Genomic DNA, 17,680 nt, shown 5'->3' on the forward strand with positions numbered 1-17,680 from the left:
TGGATTTCTGATTTTTTATTTTTCTTTAAGGTTCAGCAGTTTTGTGAAAAATCCTCCCTCTTACAGCTTTTGAAAACTCATGAAAATGCCTTAGAAAGACAGTGCAGTGAAATTATAAACCACAGGAGTATGCTTCTCCAAACCTTTGTAAGTCTCCAGCCATTTAGAGAAATCTATTTCACTAACTGTGTCTAAAGTATTTGAATACACTTAGGTGTACTTTTAGAAAATTACCCACATGCACGTTGGCAGATAGTCCTGACAGATTCAGAAAAGAATTAAGTGCTATTTAAAAACAGTTGGTAGAGTAATATAGGTTGAAAGAGTATTTATTGGCAAGGATACAATATGCAAATTATTTATAATTATAATAGCGTGAAAGAAACAGTGAAACTGATTTGAATTGCTCAGGCTTCTAAACATTGGTTTTAAGGCTTCTGAAAAGCAGAGACGTTTGCACTGTAGGCATATTTATGGATGTGGGTGAAAAGATGGATTTTGTTTATCTTTTTATCATAAGTCAGAGCCAACAGACACAGCAGTTTTACATGGCAGGGGCAGTTAAGGAACATAACTTGTAATTAATTGACATTTCAAAGAAAATACATTATAAAATATTAAAAATATATATCTAAAGTCAACAGAATTAACGACCGGTGGTTTATGAATGGCATGGCCAGTTTCCAAATGTAGCTCATAATCAGTTGACATTTCCTAGAAAAAAAATAGAAAAATGTAGTAATGTTTGGCTTCTAGCTGTATCAAAAGTTTAGGTTCTAGCATTGTCCAAAGTTTTTGGAAATTCTTATTTCTACTGCATGTTGATAATTCATAAAAATGTAAACTATTATTTAGAGCTGAATTAGAAATGAATATATAATTTTTCTTTCATTGTATACATTTTAAAAGTTTTCCTTGGATTTCCTCATTTGTTTCTCTGTTTTTTTTATAAGGCAGTAATTTCTTTGCATATAGATTTTTATTTTCAAGTTTGGTCATTTAATTATTTTACTACCAAATTTATAGTGCAGTGACAAAATGGAATATATGATTATAACTTTAATATAGAAACAAACACATATATAATGATGAGTGGTAGAGTTTCTACATCAATAATTTTCCCAAAACATTACGATTAAATCTTTCATGTGAAAATAGTTGGCTGTTATTACATAATAGCTTTAGCTTTTTATTAATATCACCAGAGAAGTAAAGCACTTTTGTGACAATACCGAGAAGTATAATGTTATATTTTGTTGTTAATAACTTCAAATGATTGCATTTTAAATCACAAAATAAAAATATTTTTGCAATTAATTCTTGTATTTGATCTTTTGTTTCTGCTTTTCAGGAGGCTACTAAGAAAAAAGTGATGGAGGAGGAGGAAAAATTTATTAAGGAAATTACGGACTTCAATAATGAATATGAAATAACAAAGAAAAGAGAGCTTTTGATGAAAGAAAATGTCAAGATTGAAATATCTGACTTAGAAAACCAGGCAAACATTTTGAAAAAGGGTATGACTATATAATATTACCTCATTTATCTGGCATTAATGAAATTGAGCTTGGCTTCAGATATTTTTAGGTGGAGATGTCTATGGCATAAACAGGTGGAGACGCCCAGAAGGCAGGTGGAAATTTGGCTGTGAGGCTGATAAGAGAGAGCAGAGCCAGAGTATTAGATTTGGGACTGAATCCAGAGGACTTGGTGACATCATGCAGAGCAAACATGCAGAGGGCCTAGAGGAGGAGCAAAGACCAAAGCTAGAAACTAGGAAAGCAGAGAATTTAAGGAAAGGAATAGAGGAAGAATTAGAGTAAAGAGGAGAACCAGTAGACAGTAATATTTTGGAAATGAAAGAAAAAAAAGTTGTTTACAAATGAGTGTGAATCAAAATACGAAATTAATTTGACAATCAGAAGATGTCATGAACAGTATCATAGAGTGGCGGTTGAGGAAGTAGAGAATGAAAGTACAAATGATATTAAATGGAAAATGAGTTTTTCATGGAAGTTGTTCTAAAATGTACTGTTGGATGCATTTAGTCAATGAAGAATAGTAAACACATTTAACATTTTTATTGACTTAGAGCTATTGTTATGAATGTCTTATTGTTGTGCTTTGCATATGACAATTTTTATTATTATAGGTAATATTTACTAGGCATATGCCATATAAGAACCACCATCCTGAAGATTATAAATGCTAAAGTTATGCTGATTGAATTTAAATCATAATTTCACCACTTAATTGATCTTGATCTTGGGCAAGATGTTTGACTTTTCTTTGTCTCAGTTTCCTCTCTTTATGGATAGGGGATTATAATAATGACCTTAGCAAGGCTGTTGTGAGGATTCTTCTTCGCCCTCTCTCCCATCTTCCTTCCCTCCCTCCTTCTCCACCATACTCCTTTTGATGCAATCAAATAAGCTTTTCCCACTTTAATCTATTAATATATGAATTTTATTAATATATATCCTATTATTAACCTTACTTAGTTGTGGTCTCTTAGTCATCGAATGTACTTCTGAATTCTGTTTGATAATATTTTTTTAAGGTTTTTGCACCAATTCTTATAAGTGAGATTAATCTTTGTGTGAGTGTTATGTTGAGTCAACTGAAAGAATATAAAATGCTTCCTTTTTTCTCTAGCTGGAAAAATATAAATACTAAAATGATCCGTCCCTTCAAGGTTTGAAACAACTCACTGGTGAAATGTCTCTGATGCTTTTTTCTCTCCTTTGTGTTGTTCAAATTTTAAGCAGATATGAGAGCCAGTTTCTTCCCAGAGCAGTTTTAGTTTCCATTTGTCTTCCTTCCCGTCAGGGCTTGCTCTTCCTTCCCGTCCTCTAATCCGTACCACCACATCCGTTATATCCTGACACTTGATTTTTCTCCTGTCTCTTCTTCTTCCCTTGGCTTCCCCCTCTGACCTTTTCCATGGAGCTTTCAGCCCGTAACTATGGTTAGTCATCCAGTTTTCTGGGTTTTGAATAATCTTCATCTTCAAACTCCATAGCTGTTTTATTACTTTCCATTTCTCAGTGTTTTTCCGCTGACAGACATCTTCCTTGACTTATTTTTTAATCCCAGAGTTAGATTCTGTTCTCACTCCTTGAGAGTGCTAAAACATTAACACCCATATATTTTTTAAAAGAAATTATTATATTACTACTGGCCTCTTATAATGAACCTCTTAATTTATTTATATTCTGTTTAAAAATATCATGGTAAACATAGCAAACCAAGGACCTCAACTTGTTTTGCCATCCCTGCACAACCTCCTGCCTCTCTCCAGCCTCACCCGGTGGCCTTTGCTTTCTGTGCTGAAGGCACACTGACCTCTGTTGTGTCCTAGGTTGTGCTGCGCTTCCTCCTGCCTCAGGACCTTTGAATATGCTTTATTGGAATACTCTTCTTACTCTTTATCTACTTAATTCAGTCATTCTTCTGATCTCAGTTCAAATATTACGGCCAGAGGAAATCATCTCTGATACAGACCCCCTCCATCCCCTATTAGGTCAGTTCCTCTGATTCTATTCTCTCATGGTCTCTATACTATTTTTCCCCCAGAGCATTGTAATTACTTACATACTTAGTTGGTTCATAACTATCTCCCCTACAAAGGCGTAAACTTTCACAAGGACAGGCATTATGTCTGTTTCACTTACCAATGTATTTCTAAAATGTGCCTAGTATATACATTCAGTAATGATTTACTTTTTTGGTACTTTTTTGTGTATCATGCACTGTTATAGGCATTGGTGATACCGCAATGTGTTTTCCTATAAGGAAAAACAGTCATTCAAGTTCCAAGCTGTCAGAATAGTAAGATCTCACTAAACTGGAGTCCTGCCTTCCTAGTAGGATTAAATTAGCCTTAGGTTTAAGGCTATTCTAGACCCACTGTTAAAAAAAATCTTAAAAACAAGGTTTGAATCTGATCCATAAGTTATTTAAACACCTACCAAATAACAAATATCAACATGGTTTAGGGGAAGACAGCAAAATTCAAACATTTAACAATATAGTAAACAGTGTCTTGTACCCAATCAAAAATCACTAGACATTTGGAGCAGTAGCAAATTGTAACTCATAGCGAGGAGGAAATTAGGTCAATTGAAACATGCACATAAATGACAGAGAGGATGCAGTAAGCAAAGAAAGACTTTAAAATTGCTCTTATAAATATTATAAGTATACTCGGAGACATGGATATAATCAAGAGATAAGTGAAAGATATAACAGTAATCAAAGACACAAAAAGCATTTGACAAGGTTCAACACCCTTTTGTGATAAAAATTTAAATATAGAAGAGTTTGCTGTGGGAATAAAGGGAGGAGGGCATTCCAGGTAGAAGAAACAATATTAGAAATATTGTGGAACCTTGTAGCCATGTGCTGAATACTATATAAAATCACTCTAAATTAGCTTTAGCTATGAAGGATGGATTGTTCTTTTTTGTCTCATTGGTAAGTTTGTTTTACTTAGTGATAGTCCATTATTTTGAATTCTCTGTTAGTAGTCTAACCATCAACTAACATTCATTTGTATCCAGTTGGAGCTTAAAAGAATCCTGGTCAGTTTGTTAGAAATCGTTCATAGGTGGCCAAGGAAGCCCGTCCAGGCTTAAAATTGACGATATGCTGCTTAAATTTTTACTATAGCAGAAAAAGTTAAGAAGTGCTGACATTTATGGCAAAGCCCAAGTAATTAAAATAATGTTTTTTGTTTACTTGTTTCTAGAAATGCAGTCAATGGAACATGACAGTGGCCAGTTAAATGAACTTCAAAAACAAAAGAATGAATTAATGCAGGAACTGTTTACTCTGCAGAGAAATCTTAAAGGTCATTTAAGATGTTACTCTGGTTTTGTGCCTAAAGAATGAAGCTATGTGTTCATTTATTTTGCCAATGAGTATATTCATATACAAAATCTAGGGTCATATTATTCTTTCAAAATGTATCAACCTATTGGGATATAGTGCTATTATTGGTATACAGAAAGAAATAGGTAAAACACTGAATTAATCAGGGTTAGATCTAATTTTTGTAATATTTTTTGAGAGAGAGAGAAACATTGAGTTGAGAGAGAAATATTAATCAATTGCCTCCCACAGACATCACCAGGGATCAGCTCTACAACCTAGGCATGCGCCCTGACTGGGACTAGAACCCACAGCCTTTTGGTGTACAGGACAAGGGTCCAACCACCTGAGCCACCAGAGGTTTCTCAGATTTAGCAGAGCTGACATTTGGGGCGAGGATGTTCTTTGTGGTGGGGAACTGTCCTCGTAATATAAGATATTTAGCAGATACTTTTAATGTCTCAGATTTTGGTAAGACCATTTTTGTGCCTTTAATTGCTATATTAAATTAGAAAAATAAAAATCATTAGTACATACATTTTATATGAAGCAGCAAAAATTAGGATTGTTCTTATGAATGAGTACAGATAAACTTTATGTTTAATTTTTAAAAGACTAAGAATTTTCTTAATTGTTTAGTTTTTGAAGAGAAAAAGAATGAAGCCATTTGTACTACCAAATGCCTAGAGGCAGAAAAAATAAAAATCAGTGAAAAGCCTCAAAATGATGCTGAATGCTTAAGGTAAGAATTGCCCATTACACTTTGGTATAAAATCTGGTAATTTTTCAAGTTGTCAGATAGATTTCAGCACAAAACTAACTGCATAGATTTTTTACAGTTTTAGATAAAGACATTATTTTTTCTCCGTGTATTCTGAAACGTGGTAATAAGCAAGCACATCACTGGCTAGAAAGTGCTACATATAAGTTTCATGATGCAGCGGGTTGATAATGCTGGAATCAATTTTATCTTTTCTTATACCTCCTGTGCTCAGTGTTATTTACATCCTAATGGATTGAGACAAAGGATTGGTCCCACACTCGCCTTTCTCTTATCCCTGACTTTTCTTTTGGAAATGATTGGGATTATTTTTTATCTTCCTAGTTTTCAGTGGGGAGGGGAGTCACCATCTACTATTTTGCTTAGAATTTGTTACTCTGGTTTTGTGCCTAAAGGATGAAGCTGTATTTCTGTATGGAATATTCAGTTGCTTTTTATGTGTTTGGATAATGAAAGAGTGGCTGATGTTTAAAATGAAATAGTCATATACACAAGGAGGAAGAAGAAAACTCAGTTTATTAATTGGACTATTCTTTATTAATATTCAATGTTATATTTGCTGGTTTAATTTAGAGACGTTTCTATACTTTCTAGACTCAACCAGGCTTAGAATAACCAAAGAAACCTCATTACTGAATCTCTGAAGAAGCCAATGAAGCCCTCTTTCACATAAATCATATAGGAAATATGTCCACTGGAGCTGAACAAATGCTTCATATTAGTAGTGTATCGCCTTAGGCCATAATTTTAGTAGATTATGAGAAAATATTTGCAATTTAATTTTATGTTAAGTTTTGTAAGCATGAAATATCAATCTCCTGAATGATAGGTGTGATGCAGAATGAGTTTCTGTAATGACAATCTGCTCATTGATTTTTTTACACTTTTAAAAATGGTAATGCCCACTGGTATCATAGCTAGTAGTGTAAGGGCTTCTGATAGGACCTCCAGTTCGGTGGGTTTATCACTCATCATAAAACTGTGCCCTAGGTTAAACTTAACCACACACAGTCTGTTATAACATGCTTTTCCTCACTGACTACCCAAAGAGGGACTTTGGGAAGAAAGGAGCATTGGTCCATATACCTAGGCCGTTCTTCGGAGTTATTACATGAAATGCCAATATTTATCAGTTCCTACTTTAAACTCTTTGATGTGCGTATCTTAGTTTCCCTGCTGGTATAGTCTGTAAAAGTTATTTTGAGTGTGGAGAGCAGAGTCAAAGTACTGAGTGTAAAATTTTTAGGCCTTCAGTCCTATAAATTAGGGCATAACAAGACGCTAATGATGGCAAGCAATGATTGGCATTTATGCAAGTTTATCATGAAGGCCATCATTAAAGTTCAGTTGGTTTTCTCCCTACATTTTAGAAGAGAATAGTATTTTTCATCTTTTTGTTCAAATGTACCCTGAATTTTGTAATAGTCTTTTTTTTAAATTTTCAGGTTTAGCTACTAACTGGTATGGCTGTTATTTTTATAGGAGGATTTCTCAGACTTGGCAATGCTGACATCTGGGGCCAGGTTGTTCTTTGTGGTGGGGAACTGTCCTACGTAGTGTCAGATGTTTAGCAGCATCCCTGAACTCTACCCACTAGATGCCAATAGCACCCATCGCCCCCAGCTGCGATGCCTAAAAGTGTCTCCAGACATTATTGCCAAATGTCCCCTGCACACAAGGATATGAGGAAAATCATACACAGTGAACAGCTAGCTTTATTTTAAGGTTATTATAATTATACTTTTATTAAACTTTGGCAAGAAAGCAATTATAAAAAGTTAATATTCATTTCAACGAGCTTATTGTTTCTACTTTTAGTAATTAATTTTTTTTAAAAAAAATGTTTTTATTGATTTTAGAGGGAGAGGAAGGGAGAGGAATGACAGAAATATTGATGAGAGAGAAATATCGATTGGCTGCCTCCTGCACACCCCCTACTGGGGTCAGCCTACAACCTTGGCATGTACTACCCTGACTAGGAATCGAACTGATTACCTCCTGGTACATGGGTCAACACTCAACCACTGAGCCACACTGGCTGGGCAATTAGAAAATTTTGATACATATTTTATTCTATCTATATTACTGAATACTTTTATAATTATTATGTGTTAAGTTAATTTGCCATGTTTAGGTCATTTGTTAAACTCTTTTTAAAAAAATATATATTTTATTGATTTTTTTTACAGAGAGGGAGAGGGATAGAGAGCTAGAAACATTGATGAGAGAGAAACATCGATCAGCTGCCTCCTGCACACCTCCCACTGGGGATGTGCCCGCAACCAAGGTACATGCCCTTGACCAGAATCGAACCCGGGACCCCTCAGTCCACAGGCCGACGTTCCATCCACTGAGCCAAACCAGTTAGGGCTGTTAAACTCTATCTTGATGCTGTCCATTAAAGTAGAGAACAGTACTTACCCTCACGGTGGTTTTATGGTCTCTGCTGTAGATAATCTTTTTGTTTGTTTTTTTAACAAATATATTTGAGGTTTTTTTAAATATTTTTTTATTGATTGATTTCAGAGAGGAAGGAAGAGGGAGAGAGAGATAAGAAACATCCATGATGAGAGAGAATCATGGTGGGTCGGCTGCCTCCTACAAGTCCCCCACTGGGGATCGAGCCCACAACCCGGGCATGTGCCCTTGACCGGAATCGAACCTGGGACCTTTCAGTTCGCAGGCCGACGCTCTACCCACTGAGCCAAACCGGCCAAGGCTCTTTCCGTTTTCATAAATACCAAAATGTCTGTTTGTATAAAAGATTCTACACGGGAGTGTGTGGGCTCGTTAATGAACAGGCGTGAAGGCAGCTAATTTGTAGAATATTGCTCTGCTCGGCACTCTAGCCCGAGGCTTCCTAAGAAGCTCCCCAAAGGCTTGTCAGACTGCGCCCCAGCTGGTTCTTTCCTGTGGTCCAGGCAGCTCAGGAATGGTAGCGCTCAGGGCCTTGAGAGGAACTGAGCACAGAGGTTAAGGGTGCAAACCTTCGAATCCCAGCTCTGGAAGGTTAGCGACCTTAGGGAAGCAGGAAAGAAGAATGTGATAGAGTGGACTCCCAACACCTGTTATTTTTATTATTATCCAACACCAGTCACTAAAATACAGTTCTACATCATGACTTTTTGTTTACTTCAAGTAGTAAATATCCTGGACAACTTGAAACATTTCAGGCATTTCCTTACCCTCAAAACTTCGTTCTAGAATGGTTTTACATTTTTAATAACCAGTATTTGTGATTGTTCAATGCCACAGGAAGTTTGTTACGGAAATGAAACTGCAAAGTCATCAGCCTGGGATATTTTCTTCTGTACATTTGAAGACAGAATGTTTTTGTGAAGAGCATATTTGCAATGAAAACTGTGCAAAAAAAATTCTATTATGATATCAAAGATACCAATAAATTTGGAAAGTGGTTGATACTATATGTGGCTCTTAGAATAAGCAAAATTATTTCAAAGTTTAGGGATATTTACAACTAGGCCCATTTACATCGGAATATAAATTTTAAAACAATTAATTGATTCTATCCTCAAAATTGCCTTATTACTTAGCCCTATCCCATGTTAGTTTGTACTGATCAACTTCATTGTCTAATGCCAATGTAGAGAGATGCCATATTTATGTTACTTTTCTCCCTTCGATGGATCTCCAAGAGTTTCTAAATATCCATAATGAGAAACATTTTAATTCATGTATCCTTAACCATGTAGGGGAGTGTTTCTGTAACATTATTTAGAACAAGCATCATTGAGCAGAGTAGTAGAAAGGGTTATCCGGGCTACTTTGAGAAAATAGTGCACATTTACTTTGCCATCAAGAATGAACTCAAAGTGGACAAGTGTAACAGGATCTCAGTTTTAAAGTTTCTGGAAAATATTGGCCAAAAATAATTACATGTCTGATTCTAACCCATATCATCTCTTTTTTAAACTTTTATAAAATATGAAAATTCCCATTTAATTGCAGGATTATTCTTAGCTATGTATTTTGTTCAGTATTTCTGCAGACTGCATCTTTTCTGGTAAAGCTTCATTATTTATTCACTAACGGAAGTGTCTCTACAGCAGTGATTATATAGCTTTCAAGCTAATAGAGATCCCCTGTTTTGTGAATTCTTGCCACACACTATGGGCATTAAAGTTATATACAAGAGACATTTTGACAGTAGAATCAATTGATTATTTTAGAATTTATATTCTGATCTAAATGTACCAGGTTGTAAATATCCCTAAACTTTGAAATAATTTTGTTTATTGTATGAGCCATATATAATACCATTTCCAAATTCATTGGTATCTTTGATGTCATAATAAGATGTTTTTAAATTTTCATATGTTTACCTTTATAAACAACCCCTTTGATATGAGAGTGGGGAAGGTGATAGAAAATATGTGGTAAAAGGAGTTGCCTAATCCAACCAACCCAGGATGTAGGGGAACGGAGGTGATGGCAGATCTCTCTGGTGCTGCCTTGCACACCTGTCTGCTGGTGGCCTGGACGGCGGGAAGGCATAATTAGGAAACTGAAGTTCTGCTTTGACACATTCAACTTTCAAACCTACTTTCAGAAATAAATTGTACATGAAAGAGGATGCCCTATGTATTTTTTAAAATTGTGTTTAAATGTCACTAAAATAATTTTATATGAATTAATATAGAAGAAACCCATCAGTTCATAGGAAAACTAGCGAAAGTAGAAAGGACTAGTTATTAAATCTCTGATGTAATTAAGAAAACCAAAAAGGATAAGATTAACAGGCTTAACATATAAGATTTAAAATCCCATGTGTTAAAAAAGTCATCAACTTGGAGTGATAAACTGGGAGAAATTTATGGTGGTTATTACTAACAAGGGATAACCGTTTATCAAATAATCAACTGATAAAATCAATAAGAAAACACTAAAATCAATATTTCTTTATTAATGTATTTATTCAACAGACATGTGTTAAATGCCCACTTTGTATCATGCACTGTGCAAGTTACTGGAAATACCAAGATGAATAAGATAAGATAATTCTGTTAAACTGCTTATCAATTAAATGCGAATGAAAACCATTGAATATAATTTTTCTATCAAATTTTTAAAGACATTCTTAAATGACCATAATTGAAATTAGCATGAGTGTGGTACAGAGCTAATTTATACATTGTGTGGCAGTGTAAAATTGCGTATATTTGGAATGTAATTTGGAATATAAATTATAGGCATTTTTAAAATGTTTATTCCATTTGACCCAATAATTCCACTGATGAGCTCTCTCCTAAGGATAATAATTCTAACTACAGAGGGAACTGTATGCACGGAAGTGTTCACAGAAATGTTACTTATGGCAGGAAAAGAAAAGTGACAATTTCAATGCTGTACCATGACTGATCAACTGTGGTGTAGCCACCTAGACCTGTTACACATGTATCTTAAATGGTATTAATTGGCATGCTTAATTAACTGGAGGAAATGTATATGATACGCTTTAAGCAAAAGAAAACGCTAGGAGACAATACTGCATAATCACTATTAGATGGAAAGAAAAGACTGATGGAATACACTTAAACCTTAATAGCATTTGCGTCGGTGCACTAAGACTTCGGATGAACTTTTTCCTTTTTTCTAATTAAATAGTACTTTTGTACAGCTCTGTGACTGAAAGGAATGTTCTTTCAGTTAAGGCTGTTCTATGACACTTAGAAACAAATTTTATACGGCACTGAAAAAAAATGGAAATGGTGAAAATACAAGGAACATGAGTTTTGCTGAACTAGCTAGCTTTGTTGGCCATCCTCGTCATTAATTGATGATTCCAAGAAAGGTGACAGTAACCAGTGCAGACCGCCCTTAGTTATAGTGCAGAGGTGAGGAAGTCCGTCTTGACTCTGATAGGGAGTTCGTCTGTGCACTGCTTACCATTATATAGTGTTGGCTTGCTGCAACCGCATTAATATTCAGCCCATTATCATCAGCCTCTTTTAAAGCTAGCAACAGCAATCTTTAAGTGCCGTTCTAAATTCTACAGCTTGATTATATGCTGAATAGTGAAATACTTCCTATAATTTGCTCTAAACGCCCTCCTTAATTTCAGTAGTCTCTCATTCTTATTGTTAACTAACTAAAAGCGAACATGGTCACCACCCATTCTGATGGACGGAAAGATCTTACAGGACCTGTAGTCCATGTGAACTGAAAGGGGAAGGGCGAGTGTTGGTGATAGGGTGGGAAGAAGAGCCCTACCATTTTATTTGAAAAGATAAATATATTGAAGTGGAGCCTGAAGTACACTGCATAGAGTAGAGTAGGCAGTTGCAGTGTTAGAGCGGGCAGTTAGTTAGATAATTAACAAAAGAGGAGGGAAAGGAGGGAACAGTCACCCTGGGGAGTAACCCGCATCTTTCAGCCAAGTGGAGCAAAACATCCCGCCTCGTCAACTAGGCAGGAAAGATAGCTTTATAGCCACAGCCATGAGGGTAGGGGCCGGGTTGAGGGGGGCGAGGTAGATGGTGGTGGTGTGTGTGACCAGCAAGTTCTGCGGGATTAATGTGGGAGGGAGAAAACGGTGAGGGCTATTTCCTTTTACTGAGTGCATATGCAGTAGGAGCCACAATGGGAACCATAAAAGTGGGAGGGCACAGTGGGAAAAAGATTGGATGGGGCGGGGCACAAGCCTCAGAAAAGCCAGGAAAGAGAATGGATGGATAGGGCATAAACACAAGCCTGGGAAAAGCTGGGAAAGAGGTTGGATAGTTTGAAAGAAAGCCCACTCTTTCCCAAGCCCAAGGAAATATAAAAAAGTCTGACAACAGCCCAGCCGGTGTTGCTCAGTGGTTGAGCGTGGACCTATGGACCAAGAGGTCATGGGTTTGATTCCTGGTCAGGACACATGCCTAGGTTGCAGGCTCGATCCCCAGTGTGGGGTGTGCAGGAAGCAGCCAATCCATGATTCTCTCTCATCATTGATATTTCTCTCTCTCTCTCCCCTCTCCCTTTCTCTCTGAAATCAATAGAAATATATTGAAAACAAAAACAACAACAACAAAACCCCATTTCCTTCAATCTGACAAAAGCCAGTATTTTCAACCATGAGGCCTCAAGTCTGCTGTCAGTGTTTTCCCACGCAGGGTAGGACTTGCTCTTTTTGAGGGTCATTTAACCTGTCTTATATCACCCCATGCGCTCCCTTTCATTTTTCCTCTTCCACTAGTTGTGCTTCAGTCTCTGCATTGGTGTAGACTTCAGATTTGGTTCTGCGGGATTAACATATTTATTTCTGTACTTAAGTGTAATTTCAAGTTTGTAATACCACCTGTTTCTTAATTAGCTTGTAAGTATGGCTTATAGGTGGCATTATTTGGCATTGTAATTGAGATTGTTTTTATTTAGGTGGTTGCCATTATTTTATAGGAATGTGGATTCCTGTCATTGTCATTTTTTAAGAACAGGCTTATTGAGGTATAACTTACATACAATAAAATTCACCCTTTTAAATATGCAATTCTGTTAATTTTGCCAAACACACTTAATTATGCAACCACCATCACAATCAAAACAGTATACTTCCATTACCCCAAAATGTCCCCACTTGCCCATTTATAATCAAGGGCCATAGTCCACTCCCAGTCTCTGATCTATTTTCTTTTCCTACTTTTGACTTTTCCAATATGTCATATAAATTGAATAATTTGGTATGTAGCCTGGTCTGACTTCTTTTATTTAGCACAATATAGCCTCTTGCTTCACTTCTTTTATTTAGTGTAATGTGTTTGAGATTCAACCATACTGTTCTAACATCCATAATGTTAAGAGACCGTGGCAGAATGTATTATAAAAATAATGAAATACTTTAAAGCAGACACAAGAAGCTCAGAGGATTCCAAGCAGCATTTTAGAAAAGCAAATATCTTTACACATTATATTCAAACCTCTGGAAAACACAGATAGAGAGGAAATCATGAAGGAAGGCAGAAAAAGAGAAGACATAAAGACATTACATACAAGAAACGAAGATAGGAGTTACAGTAGACTTCTCATCAGAAATCATGTAGAACCAGAGACAAACGAATGACTATCAAGTGAGAGTTGTCAACTCAGAATTCTCAATGAAAATATATTTTACATATGAAGGCAAAGTATGATATTTTTTAACAAATATGAGTGTATAGACTTCTTTGAAAACAGACTACATTACAAAAAAAAAGGCTATAATAAGTTTTTCAGGAAGAAAGAATATGATATCAGATAGAAACTCAGAACTATACCAAGAAATAAAAGCATCAGAAATTGTTGAACTGAAGGTAAATATAAGAGCCTTTTTTATTTTTAATTGCTCGGAAAGATAAATTACTAAGTCAAAAATACTAGCAATATGATTTATGTTTATAGTAAATGTAAAAGAAAAATTTATGTGATAACAATGAGAAAAAATATGAAGGAGTAATTGGAAACATACTGTTGTAAAGGTTTTATACTGTAAGTATGACTATAGTATTATTTGAGAGTGGATAGTAATAAATGGAAGATGTGTATTATAAAATCCAACACAGGCATTATAAAAATTTTAAAATATGTATACAAACAAGTCAATTAGTAGATAAAATACTATCATAAAAAAAAATCAAGCAATCCAAAACAGGAAAAAAGAGAGGAAAAAAGGAACAAAGAACAGATGGAACAAATAGAGAACAATTAGCAAGTTTTTTAATCCAGCCAAATAAATAATTATATTAAATGTAAATGATCTAAATACACCAACTCAAAGAGATCATCATGTTAGATAAAAGAATATGGCACCACTATACAGTTTCTACAAGAAACTCACTTTAAAAATAAAGACATAGATAGGTTAAAAGTAAAAGAATGGAAAATGATAACCTATGCCAGCAGTGTCTGAGAATTCTAGTTTATGCATGTCTTCGTCAACACTTGGTACTTCCTGTTTTTCATTTGAACTATTCTGGTGGGTGTGTGGTGGCATTACATTGTGCTTTTCTTTTGTATTTTCTTGATGAAGTTGAGCACCTTTTCATAGTCTGTTAGCCATTGGATATCTTTTGTGAATAATCTGGTAAATGTGTGTGTGTGTGTGTATGCCCGTTTTCAATTGTGTTATTTTTTCTTATTGATTTGTAGTTCTTCCTATCTGTTGTTTATGGTCTCTAGTGACGTTTACTTATAGTGGCCTGCTTCTTGGGTACTTGGTGATCTTTGATTGCAAACTCATTGTTTGATCTTACTCTGTAGGAGGCCTATGAGCCTAAGTAATCTTAAACTTTCCTTCAGAGAGACGTTTTCTTGGTTCTGCTAGTCTAGAGGGAGTGCCACTGGCCTAGGACCCCGGCGCTCTCCCCTGAAGGACAGGGCTCACCTTGTGGCCGGCCAGCTTGGTTAGGTTTGTGAGAGCATGATGCTCCTAGTGTCTGTTCTCAGGGCAGCCTCTCCCTTCTAGCTGCACAGTCTCAGGCCCTGGCTCTCCACCTCTCCAGTCACAGCTCATGGCTTTTGCTTATGTTTTTTGTTTTTTGGAAAGAATGTTAGTCATAATGCTAAAAATGGAAGACTGTTTCATCACTATTTTTCATATTAAATATGTGCATAAAATAATTTTTAAAAGTAATTTCAGAATATTCAAAGGATTAAAGGCTTACTTGGGGAAAAGAAACATTGATACTACTTTTTCACGCTCAAAAGATATTTTTATGATATATATGTAAAATCAAGTTAATGTTTAATTTTAGAACAAGAAGAAATCTTAGAGGTCATGTTTTTAATGCACTTAAAATTCTCAGGTGAGGTTCCGAGAGGCTAAATGACTTAGCCTAGGTCATTTGGCTTGGTAGTGGCCAGGACTAAAATAGAGGCCATCAGACAGTACTGTAGATTCCCTACCAAACCATGTTGCTCTCTTAATTACCCTAAATTATTAAGTGTTTTTTATTATTCAATCTCCCTTATTTTATATACATATTTTATTGATTTCAGAGAGGAAGAGAGAGGGAGAGAGAGAGAGAAACATCTATGATGAGAGAGAATCATTGATTGGCTGCCTCTTGCATGCCCCACACTGGGGGTTGAGCCTACAACCCTGCCATATGCCCTGACCTGGAATCGAACCCAGGACCTTTCATTCTGCAGGCTGACACTTTATCTGCTGAGCCAAACCGGCTAGGGCCAGTCTACCTTATTTTATTTACTGGAGTTTTTTTCACAAAATTTTATGTAGTCCTTATAGAATTACAGAGAATTAAAATTCCTTTCCAAATTCTTTAGTGTTAAGTTGAAATTCTGATGATAGAGCTGCAGACCTGCCACCATTCATGTAATAACAAAATTATCATACAAGATTGCTGAACTAATAGGGTGAATTTTTCATTTGAAACAGACTTAAAAAGGAATTAGAACTTTATAAGGAAGAGGACATGCAAAGTGTTTATGAAGCTCTCCAAACAGAAATAGAATTTTTGGAGTTGGTAAGCCATCATTGATTGTTTAACTTTTGATTACCAGTAGTAACTTGTTACTACTGGTAAGAATTGTTTTAATGGTACACATGTCATTGAATTGGTGTTTTGCTGTTCTCAAAAACAAGGCAGCAATAACCAAAAAAACTGAGGTCAGGATATAAATCTGTGAAGAGTTTTGAGTTCCTAGAGCAAGGTGCTACATACAGCAAGTTATATTCAAAGAGAATGTGTACAATTACAAACTCAGTTAAAAAAGAATTCAAACTTGACCACACAACATTCCCTTGATGGAAACTGTTATTAGAGGACTCATGCACTAAAGGGGTTTAATTATCATGATGCTAAAAGCTTTTTGTTTTTGATAGGCATAAATTAGACTTTTATTACATTTGATCCTAAAACTTTCTCATTACAGATTTTTATGATCTCAAGAACTTTGGATTCAATTATTGAAAATTTATTTTCAGACTGTTTTGGAGCACTTCAAATTGCTTTTAACCTTCTTCTTTGGTTGTTTATGAAACGAACACAGTATTTGCCATGGTCTATTTTAATTGGACACCTGTATAGCTAGCTTTAAAGCATGTTAAAGTATAAATTTATTTTAATATGTTACATTTCGTTTTCATGCTTACTTTCTGTAAACGTTTTTTTGTTTACAAATGCTCTGGTAGGTTATGTTAGGATTTATATTTCATATTAAAACTTTTAAAAATAAAATTGAGAAATGCACTGACTTATTGGGGTGTTAAATTTACATAAATTGTATATAATCCCTTTATTAAGAATTTCACTTTCCTTATGAGTAACTATTAATATTTTTTCCTTTCAGACATTGGCACAGAAAGATCTTCAGGAAAATAAATAACGTGTAGAGAATTGATGAGCTACCCGAGATTTGATCAAAGCATCTTAGAAGCAAATTTTTGTGATAGATAATGAATGATACTCATTACAGTAGATTCTTGTGGAAAATGTGAGGTTCAGAATGTTCAAAGTTGTTGATGTCTAGAATTGGTTCAGACCAATACATATTTCTGGTCTTATTACTTGCTGGAACTTTAAGGGTTCTCATGTGGTTTGATTTTGTTTCTAAAGGAAGAAAAAGGAGTAGTAGTGTGTGCTCAGGTTTCTGAGACCCCCCTGACCCTTAAGCTAATCTGTACTTTCTGCTGTTATTTATTCTTTGTTGCAAGCCTTGGGTCAAGTCAAACACACGTAGGAAGAAGCACTCGGATTATTGACCCAATTTAGTCAGTGTCATTTCCACCTACAAGGTACTCACTTTCATTTCAGTCTTTCTCTACTCACACGATGTACTTGACAGAGGTCCTCTGAGGTCTTCCATCTGCAAACGCGTTTTCTCCACGTTTCTCTAGACGTGTCTGAGTTAAGTCCGGGGCGCTTGCAGCCCTTATTCAGCACTTTGGGCCTGCCAGTGTTCTTCCTAATGCCAGTTTGGGTTAGAATGAAATAAGTCATCCACTTGGGGAGGTACGTAATCTTACGGCCCTCAGGATTCATTTCCGCTGGTGGCCTGAAACACTGCAACTAAAGACGGTGTACTTACATT

At 35.6% G+C, this 17,680-nt stretch overlaps 1 protein-coding gene across 1 annotated transcript in view; it reads left to right on the forward strand.

Annotated features, from left to right (window-relative positions):
- The window catches only part of CCDC172 (coiled-coil domain containing 172), a gene marked incomplete at its 3' end in the record, with an annotated part of 30,735 nt that extends 13,760 nt beyond the window's left edge, over positions 1-16,975 (forward strand). The window contains exons 4-9 of the mRNA XM_079794102.1: positions 31-147; positions 1,352-1,517; positions 4,751-4,852; positions 5,512-5,614; positions 16,026-16,113; positions 16,940-16,975. Of these exons, the coding sequence (XP_079650228.1) occupies positions 31-147; positions 1,352-1,517; positions 4,751-4,852; positions 5,512-5,614; positions 16,026-16,113; positions 16,940-16,975 (612 nt within the window). The remainder of the gene's footprint in view (positions 1-30; positions 148-1,351; positions 1,518-4,750; positions 4,853-5,511; positions 5,615-16,025; positions 16,114-16,939) is intronic.
- Positions 16,976-17,680: the final 705 nt, after the last annotated feature.

Source organism: Cnephaeus nilssonii, assembly GCF_951640355.1.
Source record: "Cnephaeus nilssonii genome assembly, chromosome: 16".
Lineage (NCBI taxonomy): Eukaryota > Metazoa > Chordata > Mammalia > Chiroptera > Vespertilionidae > Cnephaeus > Cnephaeus nilssonii.